This window comes from Felis catus, chromosome C1, assembly GCF_018350175.1.
Source record: "Felis catus isolate Fca126 chromosome C1, F.catus_Fca126_mat1.0, whole genome shotgun sequence".
NCBI lineage: Eukaryota > Metazoa > Chordata > Mammalia > Carnivora > Felidae > Felis > Felis catus.
In genome coordinates, this window is record NC_058375.1 from 118,275,090 (window position 1) to 118,295,672 (window position 20,583).

The 20,583-nt window shown below is 37.4% G+C and overlaps 1 protein-coding gene across 14 annotated transcripts in view; it reads right to left on the reverse strand.

The window, feature by feature from the left end:
* Nucleotides 1–20,583, reverse strand: part of PTPN4 (protein tyrosine phosphatase non-receptor type 4) — a 226,082-nt gene that overhangs the window by 19,576 nt on the left and 185,923 nt on the right. For all 14 annotated transcript variants that reach the window (XM_045033652.1, XM_011285247.4, XM_045033660.1 and 11 more), the window contains 6 exons: nucleotides 16,769–16,925; nucleotides 6,037–6,203; nucleotides 5,188–5,278; nucleotides 5,041–5,102; nucleotides 2,216–2,362; nucleotides 72–200 (listed from right to left, as the gene is read on the reverse strand). In XM_045033652.1, coding sequence (XP_044889587.1) covers nucleotides 72–200; nucleotides 2,216–2,362; nucleotides 5,041–5,102; nucleotides 5,188–5,278; nucleotides 6,037–6,203; nucleotides 16,769–16,925 — 753 coding nt within the window. The remainder of the gene's footprint in view (nucleotides 1–71; nucleotides 201–2,215; nucleotides 2,363–5,040; nucleotides 5,103–5,187; nucleotides 5,279–6,036; nucleotides 6,204–16,768; nucleotides 16,926–20,583) is intronic.

Here is a 20,583-nt window from a genome sequence, read left to right on the forward strand (position 1 = left end):
AAACATTTTTGGCTTTCAAAGTTTTACCTTGAACATAAAAGTTCTATTGGGTGGATATCCTGCCTTCCTACCTCTTGGTTAAATAGTGTCATCTTCCTGAAGATATATGCTGTGTTTCCTTCTTCTGAGTGGCAGGTGACTTGGTAGCATCCATAGGATGAACTTGCTGTGGGTTCTGGCCAATACTGGTGACACTTAACCTGACATCAATAGATTTAAGAAATATATAGAATTTAGGTTCTTCAATTTTGAAAATGTTTTACTTTTTGAAAACTTTTAAGCCTACAAAAAAATTACAAGAATAATTTGAGGAACCTTCATATATCCTTCACCTAGATCTGCCAACTCTATTAACATTTCTTCATCATTTTTTCTTTGTAATAATAATCTGTTTGGATAGATTTTGAGACTGCAAATATCCTGTTTATTACAAGCTTTCATCCAATGTTTTACAATTCTTGATTAATTCTTGTGTGAATTATTTACTATGACAGTGGCAAAATGGTGCATTAATTCTCATATTTCTAGATTTAAGTTAACAATGAGAAAGATTCTCTAAAATGCCAATGCATTTATTTTCATAATTAGGATTAAAATTTTTTTTAAGTTTATTTATTTTGAGAGAGACAGAGAGGGACAGCACAAACAGGTGAGGGACAGACAGAGAGGGGGAGAGAGAGAGAATCCCAAGCAGACTCTGCCCTGTCAGCACAGAGCCCAACCCGGGGCGTGAAATCAAACTGTGAGATCATGACCTAAACCAAAACCAAGAGTCAGATGCTAAAGTTGACTGAGCCAGCTAGGCACCCCATAATTAGGACTTTAAAAAAAAAAAAAGCTTTACTGACATATAATTCACATACCATACCATTTACCCATTTAAAGCACACAATTCAATTAGTTTTAGTATATTTACAGAAGTGTGCAACCATCCGCACAATCACTTTCAGAACATTTTTTCACTCCCAAACTCATTAATAATCACTGTGTGTTCCTCTATCCTAACCTCTTCTCTCATTCTGGACCTAGGCAACCATTAATCCACTTTTCTGTCCTCTGTGAATTTGCCTACTCTGAACATTTCATATAATGAAATCATACTGTGCGTGGTCTTTGTTGACTGCCTTTGTTCACTTGGCATGATGCTTTCTAGGTTCATGCATGTTGTAGCATGTATCATTTCTTCATTCCTTTTTATTGCCAAGTTTTTATATATATATATATATATATATATATATATGTATAAATATATATGATTATACCATGTTTTATTTGTTACATTTTTGATTGTTTCCACCCTTTGGCTGTTATGAATAATGCTGCTATGAACATTTGTGTACAAGTATTTGTGTGGATGTATGTTTTCATTTCTCCTGGGTATGCCTAGGAGTGAAACTGCTGAGTTGTAACAACTCTTATGGTTAGCCTTTTGAGGAACTGACAGACTGTTTCCCAAAGCAGCTGCACCATTGTACAAATTTACCAACAGTATAAGAGGGTGTCATTTTCTCCCTATCGTTGTCAACACTTGCTATTATCTGTCATTTTTATTTTAGTCATCCTATTGGATATGAAGTGCTACCTCCTTGTGGTTTTGATTTTCGCATTTCCTTTGTGACTAATGATGCCAGCCAAGCACCTTTTCATGACCTTACTGGCCATTTAAATATCTTTATTCAAGAAACATCTACGCAGAATATTTGGCCATTTTTAAATTGGGATTCTATCGGGGCACCTGGGTGGCTCAGTCAGTTGAGCGTCTGACTTAGGCTCAGATCATGATCTCACAGCTCATGAGTTCGAGCTTGGCGTCGGGCTCTGTGCTGATGGCTCAGAGCCTGGAGCCTGCTTTGGATTCTGTGTCTCCCTCTCTCTCTGCCCTCTCCTACCCACTCTGTCTCTCTTTCTCTCAAAAATAAACAAACATTAAGAAAAAAATTTTTTAATTGGGGTTTTATCATTTTATTGTTGACTTGCAGGAGTTCTTTATAATCCTTTATCAAATAGCTATTAATCCACTTAGATAACAACTGATAATAGTAGTTAACATTTATATATCATATTTATTATGTTAGTCACTATGATTTTAATCACAACACAAGAAAGTAAGTTTAAAGGTTACAAAAAAGACTAAATCAACATGAATATTTTGACCATATATGCAATTTAATTTGAAAACAGCGCAAGCACTGTTTAAGATTCAAGTATGACTTACTCTGCCACGTTCAACTTGTGTGGTCAACATTACAACCATGGAAGAGCCTTGTTCCCAAGTCATCTGCCAAAAATCTGTACAAGTGTGTGGTAATGGCCCTTGACAAGCAATATACTGATTTATAATGCTAGAAGAAGGGATTTCCATCTAAAAAGAAAAGGACACAAAACTAAAAGTCTTTCACATTATTACTTTTTACTGTGATCAAGTATATGAAAATCATCCACTAAATAATAACTGAATACAACTGATCTCAAAAAGCTGCAAAGTCAATGAAACTTTATTAACAATTTCTTTATCTATAGAAGAAATTTCTCAGTAGTTTTACACATATTTATCTTTTAAGTATTGGGAATAAAAATTAAAATATTTTCCAAAGCACTCTTGTGGGCTTAAGATCAGCTTTACAGAAAACCCTGTTTTAGAGGAAGAGACTTGCTACAGAAATAAAAAATATTTGTCTCTAAACAGCTTACAGGTAAAATTTGCAAGAAGCAAAAATTCTACCGTTTGTTTTAGTTCAGACTTTACAAATAATACACACTATATAACATATATACATTATACTATATAACATATATAAGAAATATACATACACATACAATAGAAAAAGATAGTAAAAATATTTTAAATTAATTATTTTTAAGAAGAAGTAAGATCGTGAGTATTCGGGGAGGATTATCATCCTACTACATTTTGAGACTTCATTAAAAAAGAAGAAAAGGTGACACACGCACATGGCCCTGGAAGAATACTAAAGGGTGAACAGAAAAAGAGGTCTCACTCTCTTCCCAGCCTCTGGTTCACACCCAGAAGAACAATCCTTTTTGCTAATTTCTTTATTTTTTTAATTAAAAAAAATTTTAATGTTTTTTTATTTTCGAGACTGAGAGGAGACAGAGTGTGAGTGGAAGAGGGGCAGAGAGAGAGGGTGACACAGAATCCAAAGTAGGCTGTAGGCTTTGAGCTGTCAGCACAGAGCCCGCCGCAGGGCTCGAACCCACAAACTGTGAGATCATGACCTGAGCCAAAGTTGGACACCCGACCAACTGAGCCACCCAGGTGCCCCTCTTTTTTAATTTAAAAAAAATTTGTATTTATTTTTGAGGGGGCGGGCAGAGAGGCAGAAAGAGAGGGAAAGAGAGAGAATCTCAAGCAGGCTCTGCGCTGTCAGCACAAAGCCCGATGCAGGGCTTGAACTCATGAACCATGAGATCATGATCTGAGCTGAAACCAAGAGTCAGACACTTAAACCGACTGAGTCACCTAGGAACTCCTCTAATTTCTAAAATATCCTTTCAGAGACACTCTATAAACAACACACAAATGTACATGCAGAAGTCTTTGTTTTCTGTAAGACATAAAAGGTGGCTTACAATGTTGTTCTGTGTATCTTGTTTCTTTTTCCACTTTATCATTGAGATGTCAGATTAGTACATAAAACTTCATTCTTTTTAATGGCTCTACTGTATAAATATACCATAATTTATTTAACAAACATTTAAGTTGCTGCTAATCTATTTGTTACCATAAACAAGACTGCACTGAGTTATTTTTATAAACCTAACATTTTTGTTAGTTACCTCTCCAAAGAGGTTGTACCTATTTATACTTCCACCAACAACGTATCAGGGATGCTTTTTCCCTGAGAGTCTCTTTAATATACTGCTGATCCCTCACACACAATTTTCAAACTCCCAGTGCTCTGAAGTGTAAGTTTGTCCTTTGTTTGGTACATCTGACCTAAGTTGGACTCATTTGACAACAATATCTGACCTGAGTTAATCTAAGATTATTTAGTCTTTAGGAGTACCACTCAGTGGGAATATCCATGTTTCCCACTGAGTATCAACGCATTGATTACAGGGTAATGTCACATAGTCTACTAGGGATGTTACTTATTACAGTATTTGGTATAGGCACTGAATAAACTTTCAAAAATCCAAAAAATTACGAATCCCAAAGTCTATTTGGCCCCAAGATTTCAGATAAGGGATACAGACTTGTATATGATATTATCACACTTTTTGATATTTCAATCTAATAGGTGAAAAATAGTAATCTCTTGCAGTTTTGATTTGTACTTTTCTTTCTGTGAGTTAAGTGTAGATGAGTGTCTAAACTTAGAAAAAATTTTCCCTCTCTGATTTTAAATAATTCTCATACATTTCCTCCAAGTAGTTTCACGATTCCATTTTTACATTTATATTTTCATATATCTAAAATATGGTATACAAAAAGTGAGGAAGTAAGTGAAGTATTTATAGAAAAAAAATATTTCTGAACTATTCTATTCCACTGCTCTATATGCATGTTAATATACCAGTACCAAACTATTTTTGGTAAGGTTTATTTATTTTGAGATAGAGTGTGAGCGAACACATGCACAAGTGGGGGAAGGGTTGAGAGAGAGGGAGAGAGAGAATCCCAGGCAGGTGCCCCAGTATCAAATTATTTTTTAACATTTGTATTTTAATATTTTTCAATATCTGATACTGTTAGTATTCTCTCAAATATAAAAGGAACCTCAAAGTTTAGGGATGCCTGGGTGGCTCAGTTGGTTAAGTGCCTGACTCTTGATTTTGGCTCAGGTCATGATCTCATGGTTTGTGAGTTTGAGCCCCGCATCGCGCTCTGGGCTGATAGCACAGTTGGGATCCTCTCTCTGTCTCCTTCTCTTTCTGTCCCTACCACCCCCCATCGGCCTCGTGCACACTCTCTTTCTCTCTCTCAAAATAAATAAATATTTGGGGGGAAAAAAATGAACCACAAAATTATAGTCCGTCTTATTCCGAATGACAAAGGCAAAATAAAAATAAACTTACGTTTATATAATTTGCATTGATATAGTCTTCATTACCCTTTAAAATGACCCGTGTAGCATCATCTGAAAAAAATTTAAAAGAAAGAACATTTTAATAAAGCTATGCTACAAAGATTGAACTTAATAAACAGAGATAGTAGATACTTACAAGGCGAAATATCTCTGTATCTATTTTTGGAAATATTCTGAGGTAATTTGGCACAAGACATTGTCATTCCAGGTTTTTTCCGATATAGTTGCTTTAAAAAAAAAAAAAAAAAGAGCTTAAGATGAGTTCAGCAAGCCATTAAGAGGTTCTGTTTTGTTTTTCAGACTTATTTCTATGCAAAAAACAAACAGGTTTTTTTCCTTAGGATATCTCAACCGTACAATGATGTATGTACCTTAGGCTAGTAGGGTATTGAACCAAATTTGCAAAGCTGAATTCTGTGCAATTTCTCATGAGAATTATATACCATTTTCATTTAGTTTGGAGATGTTTACACAGTATATGAACCAAGAACTTCTCAAAAGAAAAACTGACCTACCCTAAATGATTTACAGTCACAAATGGTTTATAGTCAATCATCAATAACACATACTTTAGAGCAACAAATATTAATGATGACCAATTAGACAGATAAAAAGTAGAGAAGGATTAAATATGACTAGGTACAAAAATTCTTTTTCTTTAACTCAGAATTTTTAGCTCCACCATAGACTATCTTTACCTGTTACCTTTCATAAAAAGAGCTATATAATTACAGGAAAAAATTTAGTTTGAAGACATACACATAAAATCTCCTTATTCTTCTCTTTTAACAGATTATTATGTCACCACAGCTAGCATTTTGCAAGAAATGTTTAGAACTATGGATTTTAGAACATTTTTTAAGTCAATTATTTCTCAGAATATCATTTTAGTTTATACATTATAAATGATAGATTAGGTAGTTAGGAAACCATGAAATTAATTTAAAAATATGGCCCAACATCCTTTCCATACAATAGTACTTACATCAAACTGTGTCAGGACTGTTCCAGTGATAAGCCCCTCAGCTAGCTGGATCATTGACTCCCGCAGGGAATGGTCATCCTGATGGACGCTATCTAGTGGGGCTTTCTCAGGAATGTACTGGAAGTCTGGTTCATTTTCTAGCTTTTCTTCCACTACATCATATACAGCTAAAAAAATCCACAAAAAAAACAAAGCCACATGGAAATCTTAATGAATTGGCAAGAATTTACCGGATGTGTTCTTTAATTTTGTGTCAGGAAAAAGAATTCATCAGATCGCAGTCCGCTGCCACTGCATAAGGGACAGAGAGTGGCTGTGAAGTTGAACCTTGTTGTACCTTTAGGGAAAAGAAATGTTCCCGGGCATACTGCTGAAAATGCCTGTAACTTCAAGAGGAGCTGCCAAGATAGCAGCTCAGAACAGACCTGCCCTTAAATTGTGGGGCCTAGAACAAAAGTAGAAACAGGGACCTATATACTATACATCCATATATGAGATGATACAAATGACTTGCATAGAGTGCTAAACAAAACCCGTTCTATCCTCTTTCCTTGAAACATCTACAAAACCTAGGAGGGCAAAATCCACTGTCACAATAGAAGGAAGAGAGCCAGAACCTAGACTCCGGCCTGGAGCCCACCCTACTTCTTTTCCTACCCTAAGCTCCATTCTTAGCTTGGGGGCCTATGAACATATGTGTGAACATACCAGCCCATATGAAGCTTGTTCTCCACTCCTCGGCAAATTGCTGCCTCTGAGCTATCCTGCTGGCCCAGGGGTACATATACCATGTGATCTATCCCAGGGAGAATGGACCTAGGGAAAATGGCCACACTGTAAGTGGCGTCAGAGCTATATGGACAGAGAACTAAAGGTTAAAAAGAAGTGTCTAGAAAAGAAGGCACAGTCATAGGTGATAGACTGGTATGCCCCCCTGGTCCTGCAAAATCCTAACCCCCACAGACAAGGGAAAGCTGAAAGAGAGCCAGAGTACAGCCAAGCTAGTGGCTTCTTTTGCCCATGCCTAACAGGTCTGGTTCCTGTTCAGATGTGTGCACTTCTGAGAAGAAAAAATTTCTGAAATAAGGAATGAAAAGAAAAAAAAAATGTATGAATGTATTCTAAGAAGAAATGAAATCTAAAGGGGGAAAAAAACCTACAAAAACAAGTTGTTTGTCTTTCTGGTATTTTTTATAAACATAGTTTTAAATTTTGATGACATGTTATTTTAAATAAAAAGGGACATGACAGAGTCATGCTGAAAGTAAATACAAGTCCCAGTCTAGATTTTGACAATAAAACAACAGAAAGGTCTTTTACCAAGAACTAAGCTATAGATGGTTTCCTCTCCTATTTTATTTTATTTTATTTTATTTTATTTTATTTTATTTTATTTTATTTTTTGTTTTGTTTTTATGTTTATTTATTTTTGAGAGAGAGATACAGTGTGAGCAGGGGAGGAGCAGAGAGAGAGAGACACACACACAGATCCAAAACAGGCTCCAGGCTCTGAGCTGTCAGCACAGAGCCCGATGTAGGGCTCAAACTCATGAACGATGAAATCGTGACCTGAGCCGAAGTTGGATGCCCAACCAAGTGAGCCACCCATGCACCCCGTTCCTCTCTTAATTTAAAGTATGAATAAAGTGATTTAGAATTGCAAAAAGGCTATGACTTTCCCATTAAATGGAATTTTGTTCATATTCTGGTTCTATACAAGTCATGAAATTTGTAAGCAGATAACTGAATATCTTGGTGTCAAAGTGTCTTCAACTATAAAATAAAGATAATTCACGTATCTCACTGGCTGGTTGCAAAGATTAAAAGAGAATGTATAAAATAGCCCAGGTGCAGAACTTACTATTAAGTTCTTTAGAATCTGTTATCAAGAGAAAACACAACAAGCAAAACTGAGGAAATATTATTCTTAGTATAAAATTTAAGTTGCATTATGTGACAGAAAATGCCTAGTAATGAATCACCTAAATATCAGGACTAAATGCATGTGTTCCTTGAAAAGTCAAAATAGAATGTTCTGTTGAAGTCCTCTGAATTTTCTTAGAAAGCCAATTCTAGACAATGAATGCAAAAAACAAAGTAGACAAGCTAAAATGAAAATGCCTGTTTGTACCCAAGAGACAAAATGAGTGTTTTGTATATCTTTTTCTTTTCTTTTTTTTTAAATTTTTTATTTTTCTTTTTTAAAGAAACTCTCTTGGAAAACTCTGCAGGGTTGGGTGTGGTGGTGGTGATAGGGGAACGGGTCGAGTTCTAACTACATTTTACTTCTTTATGGTAAATATTCAACAACTGGTAGCAAGGCATTAACCAACAATTACTCTTGTGGCTAAAACTATGGTTAATGATGAACTGTTCAGAACAAAACTAGAATATTTATAATGCTGGGATACAGGCATATAAGAATTTTTCTCAGAGGAGACTGATAAAGTGTAGCAGGCACTTGAAACAGTGCAATAAACTGAAGAAAGGAGGAGGGTTTCTTGCCAAAAAACTTAAGGAAGGGGGATTTAATTTATTCTGCATTAAATTTATTCTGCATAGCACAAAGAGACAGAATTAGGAACAAAGAGACTGAAAGAAGACAGATTTTTAGTTCAATTAATAGTTCAAGCTACCCAAAGGGAAAATGAACTGCTTCAAGAGCCACTGAATGCCACACACTGGCAGGATGATTTTGAGGCTATCGTAGAGGAAACTCAAACCATCAGCAAAGGAGCTAGAGAGTATGGTATTAAGGTTTCTCTAAACCTGGAACTGTGGTTATGAATTAACAAGCCAGCTGTCCAGACAAGGAGATGACATGATTAGGCTACTGGCATGTCCACCACAAACACAGACAGGATTTTTCAAAATGCTCTAACTGTAGCTTGTTACAGAGTTTTCTAAAAGTGGTTCAAAACGGGCTCTTGAGTTAAGATGACAGAGTAGTATGGGGACCCTGAGCTTGTCTCGTCCCTGAAACGCAGGTGGATCAGTATCAAGCCATTCTGAACACCTAGGAAATTGATCTGCAGACGAACGCAACAATCTGCATAATATGAGCCATAGAACTTGGCAGGTATATGGTGTGGAGAGGTGAACTGGGGGAGAGAAAAGCTGCAGAGCCACTGTGGGTAGAAAGCGATCTTTGTGGACAGAAGACAGAGAGAGAAAGGGGGAGAATACAGTGCTTAGGGATTGCACAAGCAAAGTACTGTTCCTGAAAGTAGCTGGAAAGAAAAAGAGAGAGTGAAAACACTCGCAGGGGACTGGACAGAAAAAAAAAAAAATCTGTTCCCCAAAACCACTGATGGGGAGAAAGGAGAGGATTTTAATACCACCACTGTTCTATAAACAGCGGAGTGCAGAGTCTGATGGTCTGAAGCTCAGGGCCTGGCGGTGCTCTGGTGAGGAAGCAGGGTGAATCTTCAGGAGCAGGCAGCACGGTCTGAGGGGTCCATGTGCCACACGGGGAGAAGCGGTTCACCTGATTGAAGTGCATTTGGTAGAGGCCATACAACCTTCCCTTGGGCCAACCAGGTTTACTGATCTTGGAACAAAGACGCCAGACATCACCAAAACCTGGCATCGGCTGTGTGTTGTGATTTACCATAAACCCTGAGACTGCTGCTGTGCAAATGTTTTCTGGGACGAGCTGGTACCCGGCCATTGCTCGGTGAGACCCTCCCCCAGAGAGTCTAAGCAGATCCAAGCTGCTGGGGGTCTCCAAAGTGTGGGATTTTGAAACACAGCACCATCTGAGATAAAACCCTGGAGGGAGGTTACCACCTGGCAGGCAAACAGCTTAGACATGGTCAAGGTAGAGGAAGGGAACAGACAGAAGCCTGAGACAAAGAAGGGGTGCTGGTGTGCAGGTTGGTGACGGCACAAAGTTTCTGTGCTAGAGACTAAGGAGTTGGGTTAGGCCATTTGCAATTTTTGTTCGTGCACTTCCATGGATCCACCCCACTAAGCTGAGCAGCACCACCAAGTGGAGAATGGAGCCGTTACACCAAGCACCAACCACCTGTGCCATCCAGGCATATCCCCCAGAAGACCAGCACAAATCCTTTCCACCTGCTTATTAGTCTACGGACTATAGTGCGCTGTAAAGTTTCAGATCTACAGGAAAATTAATGTAGTATCACTTGGGTCTTGTTCTGTTTGCTGGTTCATTTATTTGTTTTCATTGTTTCTGCTTTTCCTTATGTTGTTTTGTTTTTTTCTCTCTTTTCTTTCTTTCTTGGATACAGAAAGAGGAAATTCTTCCTTATTTTTTTAAAATTTTTATTCTATTTTATTATTTAAAAAAATTTAAAAATTTTCCCTTTCTCTTTATTATCTATTCTATCAAGCTTCTCTCAACAAACAGACCGAAACACACGTAAGATCTAAATTTTGATTTTTTTTTGTTTCATTTTAAATCTTTATTTTATTAATTTTTTTCTTCCTTCAAAATGACAAGATGGAGGAATTCACCCCAGAAGAAAGAACACGAAGAAATGATTGCCAGGGATTTAATCAACACAGATGTAAGTAAGATGTCTGAATAGAATTTAAAACCACAATTTTATTGCTAGCTGGGGTTGAAAAATGCATAGAAGACACAAGAGAATTCCTTTCTGCAGAGATTAAAGAACTAAAATCTAGTCAGGCAAAAATTAAAAATGCTATAAACTGAGATGTAATCTTGAATGGATGCCGTCATGGCACGGATGGATAAAGCAGAGCAGCAAAACAGCGTTACAGAAAATAAAATTATAGAAAATAATGAAGTAAAAAAAAAAGAGGGAAACAAAGGCAAAAAGATTACAATACAAGACTTAGAGAACTCAGTGACTTAGTAAAAAGTAACAACATTGGAATCATAGGAGTCCCAAAAGATGAACAGAGAGAAAAGGGGACAGAAAGTATGTGAGCAAATTATAGTGGAAAACTTTTCCTAATCTGAGAAAGGACACAGACATCAAAATCTGAGAAGCACAGAGGACTCTGATTAGATTCAACAAAAATCAACCATCACCAAGGCATATCATAGTTAAATTCACAAAATACACAGACAAGAAAAGAATTATGAAAGAAACAAGGGAAAAAAGTCCTTAACCTACAAGAGAAGATAGATCAGGTTTGCAGCAGATATGTCCACAGAAACTTGGCAGGCCAGAAAGGAGTGGCAGGATGGATTCAACGTGCTTCATCAGAAAAATATGCAGCCAAGAACTCTTTATCCAGCAAGGCTGCGATTCAAAATACAAGGAAAGATAGTTTCCCAGACAAACAAAAACTAAAGGAATTCATGACCACCAAACCAGCCCTGCAAGAAATTTTAAGGGGACTCTTTGAGTGAAGGAAAAACAAGACCAAAAGCAACAAAGACTAGAAAGGACCAGAGAACATCACCAGAAACACGAACTCTACATGCAACACAATGGCACTAAATTCATATATTTCAATAATCCCTCTAAATGTAAATGGACTAAATGCTTCAATCAAAAGACACAGGTTATCAGAATGGATAATAAAACAAGACCACCTATATGCTGCCTTCAAGAGACTGATTTTAGACCTAAAGACACCTGCAGAATGAAATTAAGGGGATGGAGAAACATCTATCATGCTAATGGATGTCAAAACAAAGACTGTAACAAGAAATGAAAAAGGGCATTATATCATAATTAAGGTGTCTATCAACATCGCACTTACAGCAATGGACAGATCACTGAAGCAGAAAATCAACAAGGAAACAATAGCTTTGAATGACACACTGGACCGGATGGACTTAACAGATATATTCAGAATATTTCATCCTGAAGCAGCAGAATACCCATTCTTTTCGAGTGCACATGGAACATTCTCCAGAACAGATTACATACTGGGTCACAAATAAGCCTTCAACAAGTACAAAATGATCAATATCATACCATGCGTATTTTGAGATGACAACACTATGAAACCTGAAACAACCACAAGAAAAAAATTTGGAAAGACCACAAATACTTGGAGATTAAAGAACATCGTACTAAAGAATAAATGGGAGAGATGGGGTGCCTGGGTGACTCAGTTGGTTAAGCATCCAACTTCAGCTCACGTCATGATCTCGTGAGTTATTGAGTTTGGCCCCACTTTGGGCTCTGTGCTGACAGCTCAGAGCCAGGAGCCTGCTTCAGATTCTGTGTCTTCCTCTCTGCCCCTCTTCCACTCAGGCTCTATCTCTCTCCCTCTCAAAAATAAATAAATATTAAAATTTAAAAAAGGGGGGCACCTGGTGGCTCAGTCGGTTGGGCATCTGATTTCAGCTCAGATCATGATCTCACAGTCCGTGGGTTCAAGCCCCGCATTGGGCTCTGTGCTGTCAGTTCAGAGCCTGGAGCTTGCTTTGGATTCTGTGTCTCCCTCTCTCTCTCTGCCCCTCCCCCCATTCATACTTTGTCTCTATCAAAATATGAATAAAGGTTAAAAAAATTTTTTAATTAAAAAAAGAAAGGAACAAATGGGTTAACAAAGAAATTAAAGAAGAAATTAAGAAGTACATAGAAGCCAATGAAAATGAGAACAAAAGTGTCCAAAACCTCTGTGAGACAGCAAAGGCAATCTTAAGAGGGAAGTACATAGCAATCCAAGACTTCCTAAAGAAGGGGGAATGTCTCAAATATATAGCCTAATCATACACCTCTAAAGGAGCTGGAAAACAAATAGCAAATAAAGCCTAAAACCCAAAGAAGGGAAATGATAAAGAGCAGAAACCAAGGATATCGAAATAAAAACAAAAAACAGTAGAATAGATTAATGAAAGCAGGAGCTGGCTCTTTGAAAGAATTAACAAAATTGATAAATCCCTAGCCAGATTTATCAAAAAGAAGGAAAGGACCCAAATAAAATCATGAACAAAAGAGGACAGATCACAACTGACACCACAGAAATACAAATAAGAGAATATTATGAGCAATTATATGCCAACAAATTGGGCAATCTGGAAAAAAATGGACAAATTCCTAGAAACATATAAAGTAGAAACAGGAAAAGATAAAACTTTAACAGACTCATAACCGTAAGGAAATTCAATCAGTCATCAAAAATCTCCCAAAAAACAAGAGTCCAGGGCCAGATGGCTTTCCAGGGGAATTCTACCAAACATTTAAAGAAGAGTTAATACCAGTCTTTTGAAGGTGAAGAAAGAAAGAAAGAAAGAAAGACAGACAGACAGAAAGAAAGAAAGAAAGAAAGAAAGAAAGAAAGAAAGAAAGAAAGAAAGAAAAAGAAAAGAAAAGAAAGAAATGGAAGGAAAACTTCCAAACTCATTCTATGAGGCCAGCATTACTTTAATTCCAAAACCAAAGACCCCACTAAAAGGAACTACAAACCAATTTCCCTGATGAATATGGATGTGAAAATTCTCAACAAGTTACTAGCAAACTGAATGCAACAATACATTAAAAAGAATTACTCAAGTGGGATTTATTCCTGGGCTATAGGCCTGGCCCAAAATACACAAATCAATCAACATGATACATCACATTAATAAAAGAAAGGATAAGAACCACATAATCCTCTCAATAGGTGCAGAAAAAATACAGCATCCTTTCTTTTTAAAAGTCCTCAAGAAAGTAGGGATAGAAGGAACATACCTGAAGATCATAAAGGCCATGTACGAAAGACCCACAGCTAATATCATCCTTGATCGGGAAAAACTGAAAGCTTTCCCCTTAAGGTCAGGAACATGACAAGGGTGTCCACTGTCACTACTATTATTCAACACAGAATTGGAAGTCCTAGCCTCAGGAATCAGACAAAAACAAATAAAAGGCATCCAAATCGGCAGGAAGTCAAACTTTTCACTCTTGGTAGACGACATGACACTCTACATGGAAAAACCTGAAAGACTCCACCAAAAAACTACTAGAACTGATATGTGAATTCAGCAAAGGTGTAGAATATAAAGTCAATATATAGAAATTGGTTGTATTTCTATACACCAATAATGAAGCAACAGAAAGAGAAATCAAGGAATCAATCGCATTTACAATGACACTGAAAATAATAAAATACCTAGGTATAAACGTAACCAAAGAGGTGAAAGATCTGCATGCTAAAAACTATAGAAACCTTACGAAAGAAACTGAAGAAGACACAAAGAAATGGAAAAACATTTCATGCTCGTGGATTGGAAGACCAAGTATTATTAAAATGTTGATGATACCCAAAGCAATCTACATTCAACGCAATCCTTACCAAAAACTAGCATTCTTCACAAAGCTACAATAAACAATTCTAAATTGGTATGGAACCAGAAGACTCCAAATAGCAAAGTAACATTGAAAAAGAAAAACAAAACTGGAGGCATCACAATTCCAGACTTCAAGCTGTATTACAAAGCTGTGATCATCAAGACAGTATGGTATCAGCACAAAAACAGATCAATGGAAAAGAAGGGAGAACCCAGAAATGGACACACTAATGATTGGCCAACTAATCTTTGACAAAGCAGGAAAGAATATCTAATGAAAAAAACACAGTGTCTTCACCAAATGGTGTTGGGAAAACTTGACAGCGACATGGCAGAAGACCTGGACCATTTCTTACACCATATACAAAAATAAACTCAAAATAGATGAAAGACCTAAGTGTGAGACAGGAAACCGTCAAAATTCTAGAGGACAAACAGGCAGCAACTTCTTCGTAGATGTCTCCAGAGGCAAGGAAAATGAAAACAAAAATGAACTACTGGGACCTCATCACGATAAAAAGCTTCTGCACAATGAAGGAAACAATCAACAAAACTAAAAGACAAGCAACCAAATGGGAGAAGATATTTGCAAATGACATACTGGATAAAGGGTTAATATCTAAACTCTATAAAGAACTTACCAAATTCAACTTGCTGTCGCCCCAGAATAACCAAATTAAGAAATGGACAGAAGACATGAATAGACACTTTTCCAAAGAAGACATCCAGATGGCTAACAGACACATGAAAAGATGTTCAACATCACTCATCACCAGGGAAATACATATCAAAACCACAATGAGATACCACCTCACACTGGTCAGAACGGCTAAAATTAACAACTCAGGAAACAACAGATGTTGGCAAGGATGTGGAGAAAGGGGAACCCTTTTGCACTATTGCTGGGAATGCAAACTGGTGCAGCCACTATGAAAAATAGTACGGAGGGTCCTCAAAAAATTAAAACTAGAACTACCCCACGACCCAGTAATTGCACTAGTAGGTATGTACCCAAAGGATACAAAAACGCTGATTTGAAGGGGCACATTCACCCAATGTTTACAGCAACACAATCAACAATAGCCAAATTATGGAAAGAGCCCAAACGTCCATCGACTGACGAATAGATAAAGAACATGTGGTGTGTACGTGTCTGGGTGTGTACAATGGAATATTAGTGATCAAAAAGAATTAAATCTTGCCATTTGCAACAATGTGGAGGGAACTAGAATGTATTATGCTAAGCGAAATAAGTCATTCAGAGAAATAAATAATATGATTTCACTCATGTAGAATTTAAGAAACAAAACAGATGAACACAGGAGAAGGGAAAGAAAAATAAGATAAAAACAGAGGGAGACAAACCAGAAGAGACTCTTAAATAGAAAGAACAAATTGAGGGTTGCTGGGAGGGTGTGGGGTGCGAGGATGGGCTAAATGGGTGATGGGCATTAAGGAGGGCACTTGTTGGGATGAGCAATGGGTGTTATATTTAAGTGATGAATCACTAAATTCTACTTGTGAAACCATTACTACATTGTATGTTAACTAACTTGGATTTAAAAACTAACTTGGATTTACTTTTAAAAAAAGTAAATAAAAGTGGTTCAAAATATACTCATTTATTTAACAAGTATTTACTGTGTACCGACCACTACTAGAGCAACGAGGGAAGAGGGAGGCCTTTTTAGCTACGGTAGTCAGAAGAGAAGGATTTTTCTGGGGAAGACATCTGAGCAGAGACCTGAATGAAGATATAAATCATAGAAAAATCAAGAAGAGCATCTTAGGCAGAAGGAATTTTTATTTTTATTTATTTATTTTTTTCAATATATGAAATTTATTGTCAAATTGGTTTCCATACAACACCGAGTGCTCATCCCAAAAGGTGCCCTCCTCAATACCCATCACCCACCCTTCCCTCCCTCCCACCCCCCATCAACCCTCAGTTCATTCTCAGTTTTTAAGAGTCTCTTATGCTTTGGCTCTCTTCCTCTCTAACCTCTTTTTTTTTTTTTCTTCCCCTCCCCCATAGACTTCTGTTAAGTTTCTCAAGATCCACCTAAGAGTGAAAACATATGGTATCTGTCTTTCTCTGTATGACTTATTTCACTTAGTATAACACTCTCCAGTTCCATCCACATTGCTACAAAGGGCCATATTTCATTCTTTCTAATTGCCACGTAGTACTCCATTGTGTATATAAACCACAATTTCTTTATCCATTCATCAGCTGATGGACATTTAAACTCTTTCCATAATCTGGCTATTGTTGAGAGTGGGCAGAAGGAATTTTTAAAAAGCCAGCACAGAACAGAGGAGAGTGAGCAAGGCTGTGTGGTAGACAAGGGGCCAAGAACTGAATCCTACCGCAAGTGTGAATGCAAGCCACTTTGAGCAGTAAACTGTCATGGCATGATTTGTTTTTTAAAAGCCCGCTCTGGTTGCTGCATCTAGTAACAAAGGTAAGAAACAATAAAAATATCCAGTGCTACATAGAGTACTCACCATTAGGTCGAACCAGAAGTACGAGTTCCCCAGAATGTCTCTCGCAGCTAGCTTTAATAAATAGGACAACTTGATCATGGGTATGTTCTGCAATGTCCCGACCGTTGATCAGTACAACTTGGTCCCCTTCATTCAATCGAGGGACACAGAGGTCAGCCTATAATGTAACACAAATAAAGTTTCAGGTGTGTACATGGCTTTCTGAAAGTAAAGCACAGGAATTTATTTTTATAGACACTACAGCAGGAGAACAAAAACTATATGTAGAACAGCATCCATCCATTTACTCATCTGTTTGCAAGAAGTAGAAATCTAGCTTTCCCATGAAGCTACTACCTTTTTTTCTTTTTCTTTTCAACAACTTCTTCCTTGATGTCCTATTATACGCCTAGATACACAGATAAGACTATGCCTCAAGGTGCATAGATACAGGCAGCCCTCACTTTGCATGGTCCAGATATGTACAAATTTGTCACCACAGTACAGTTAGGTAACACCCATCTCCCAACAAGGTTCAGATTGCAGTTGCCACGATGCATTAATTGAATAATTGCATAACATACGAACTTGGCTACTAGCTTGTGAGTCCACAAATCACGACATAAGTAACAGACACACATCACAATCAGTGACCTATCACACATCGCTTCTTTCAAAGTCTGTTGGTGATGTGCATCTGTTATTCGGTTCACGCAGGGACAGCAAAGCAGGTACTTGTGTCACCTCCACGTCTCCCAGTGATAAACCCACGTAAATATAAAGCAGGAACTAGCCAGAAAAGTTAAAAATGCAACACAGAAACAAAAGAGTGATAGTGCTGGAAGCAAAATGCAAATCGAATATCAACGCTGACAGTGGAAATGTTGCTGCTATGGCTACTGTTAGCCTCTAGGCATGCAGTGAAAGGAATTCAGTGAAGGCAGACTTATCAACATAAATGACGAAAGTGGCTGTGATGAGAAAGATGAAAATGTCCTAGAGGAAGTGAGGCTGGCAAAAAAGTTCTCACTAAAGGTATATTTCATAACACTGAAAATGCACAGGATGAATGCTAGAAGTGAATACAAATTTAGAAAGGATTAGGACAATTTGCCAAGGAAAGAAAAATGCTCACTCTTGTATTTTAAGTTACACGACAATAAGGGAAACAAGTTTCAACATAGTTGTGGTAAGTTTCCATCAGAAAATAGAATGCTTTCTTTATATTTCTCAGTGTTTCTGACAGTTTGAATTAGAGGATAATAAAGCACTATTAGTTTTATTATTTTTTCATCTCCCTAAATATTTATAAGAGAAACTAAGAAAATTTCAATTATTTGATAAAAAATTTAAAGGTCTTAGAAATCACCATAACTTTTCCCACTGATTATCAAGATCGCTTTACACAGTGTCAGCTTGCATGGTCATTTTTATGGTTCTGCACTACAGTGCAAAGTGACAGCGGCCTGCATTTTACTGAAAAAACAAAGGTAATTAGGCTAAAAGAGGCGAGCACAAGTATGGACAGCATGCTCCAGGAACACAGCAATGCGAACAGATGGGCGTCAAGTCTGAAGGATGACAGGTCGGACAGAGAAGGAAATGACAGGGTCGGATCTTACAAAAAAGGGATTGAAGAAATGAAAGCACTACTAGTCAAATTCATAATAATAAAAAAGTCAATAAAATCCAACAAGGTACTGTCACTAGTGGCAAGAGCAAAAGTTCTTCCTTTGCTGCTTACAAAGTGTGTGATTTTAAACACATGAAACTCTGGAAATGGAGCAGGTATCTGCTCTAATTATTTCACAGGTTTGTAAAGGCAGAAATGTGATGATTCAATGCAGAGCATTACAATCTAGAAAATGCAAGTTCCGAAGTAATGACCATTCTCTCTAGTCGCTCCTTTCTCTACTTCTCACAGTGGAGATGACATTCATATACTCCCTCTGTGCACTAGCACTGTGATACTTTTGTGTACCAATATGGTCCCTAGTTTTTGTAAATGCCTCTGCGGTACCCGAAGAGTGGTGAACTGCTCCATATCAATGGTACTGGGAGAATGTAATGGGCTTGAGCAAAGGGTTACCCTCTTACCTTATTTGTGGACAGTACAGCTGGCAGGAAAGAGGCGGCAGTCCATGTGGTAGGAAGAGAATAGCTATGCATTTCTCTTACTGTACCTTGAACACATCCACTGATATTTCCAGTTCAGAGACTGAGGCTAATGGGGCAGTTAATCAATATGCTAGAACATGCAGAAATTAATTTTTTTGAACCCATTATCACTGACAGAAACTCTCTCATACTTAATCTGCCTTTCATCGGGTTTATTTATAAATTTCTATTTTCATTCTTTTTTTTTTGTGGAAGCTGAAGCTGCATTTTATTTATCTATTTGCATTCTGATCTGGAAAGTCTAGATAAACTACATACTTATTTATTCATTTTTAAACGTTTATTTGTTTTGAGTCAGGGGCGGGGCTGGGAGGAGCAGAGAGAGAGAGAGAGAGAGAGAGAGAGAGAGAGAGAGAGAGAGAGAGAGAGAGAGAGAGAGAGAATCCCAAGCAGGCTCCGCACTGTCAGAGCAGAGCCTGATGCAGGGCTTGATCTCACAAACTGTGAGATCATGACCTGAGCCACAATCAAGAGTCAGGATGCTTAACCGACTGAGACACCCAGGCACCCCAATAAACTATATATTTAAACGAATTTTGTTGGAGCATCAATTGCTGGCTCAAAGATAATCAGACAGAAAGAAAAACATGGCTTTAATTGGGAATTATTTTAACCATTTCAGAAGGTGTCCAATATAAAAAATAACATTAAAATATCTGAAGTCCTGTTCTTTTCCCCCAATCACCTAAAATGAGGTTTCCAACTGGAACACTGTGATGGTCTCTAAGAAGATAATATAAAAATGTTAAGTTTCTATTGTTCTAACTTCAGCCAATATATTTTTTAAGCCTTCCTTCTGGAAACCTCTTTCTTCCTCCCTTAACTGTTGTTATGCTTCGGTGGTTTTGTTTTTTCCATCCACCTTTCTTGTCTCTCATTCTTTGCCTTTTGGGAACTTTTGTGTCTTCTCTTATCTTTTAAATGTGGTGTTTTCTAACTGCGACTTTTTTTAAATTTTAAAGGTAGGCTCTCCACGAGATGTGGGGCTTGAACTCATGACCTGAGATCAAGAGTCACATGCTCTACTGACTGAGCTAGTGAGGTGTCCTTCAGCCAATATTTATGGGACATAGCTCTACACGGCAGATAGGGAAAATTATCAATAATTTGTATAGCCTAAAAAGAAAATTTAGAGTCACAGAATTCTGTTCAGAAATAAACCTGTCTATATGATGTTCCCTGAACACCTCTGACTTAATTGAAAATGATCCACATTCACTGCTCAGGAAAATTAGTATTTCTTTTATGTCATTCAGTTACTATTACAACTGGTGGATAAATAAAAAAAGATATATTATCTTTTCTAATTACAAGAGCAACACATTCTCATTATCATGATTCAGACAACTAAAGAGAAGAATACAAAACAAAGTGATAAACACCAATAACTCCACTACCCAGATGAAAAGCTATTAGCATTTTGAGTATGTTTCCAAACTTTTTAAATTTTTAAAAAATGTTTATTTATTTTTGAGAGACAGAGAGACAGAGTGTGAGCAGGGGAGGGGCAGAAAGAGAGGGAGACACAGAATCCGAAGCAGGCTCCAAGCTCTGAGCTGGCAGCACAGAGCCTGACATGGGACTCGAACCCATGAACCACAAGATCATGACCTGAGATGAGTCAGACACTCAACCAACTAAGCCACCCAGGCACCCCT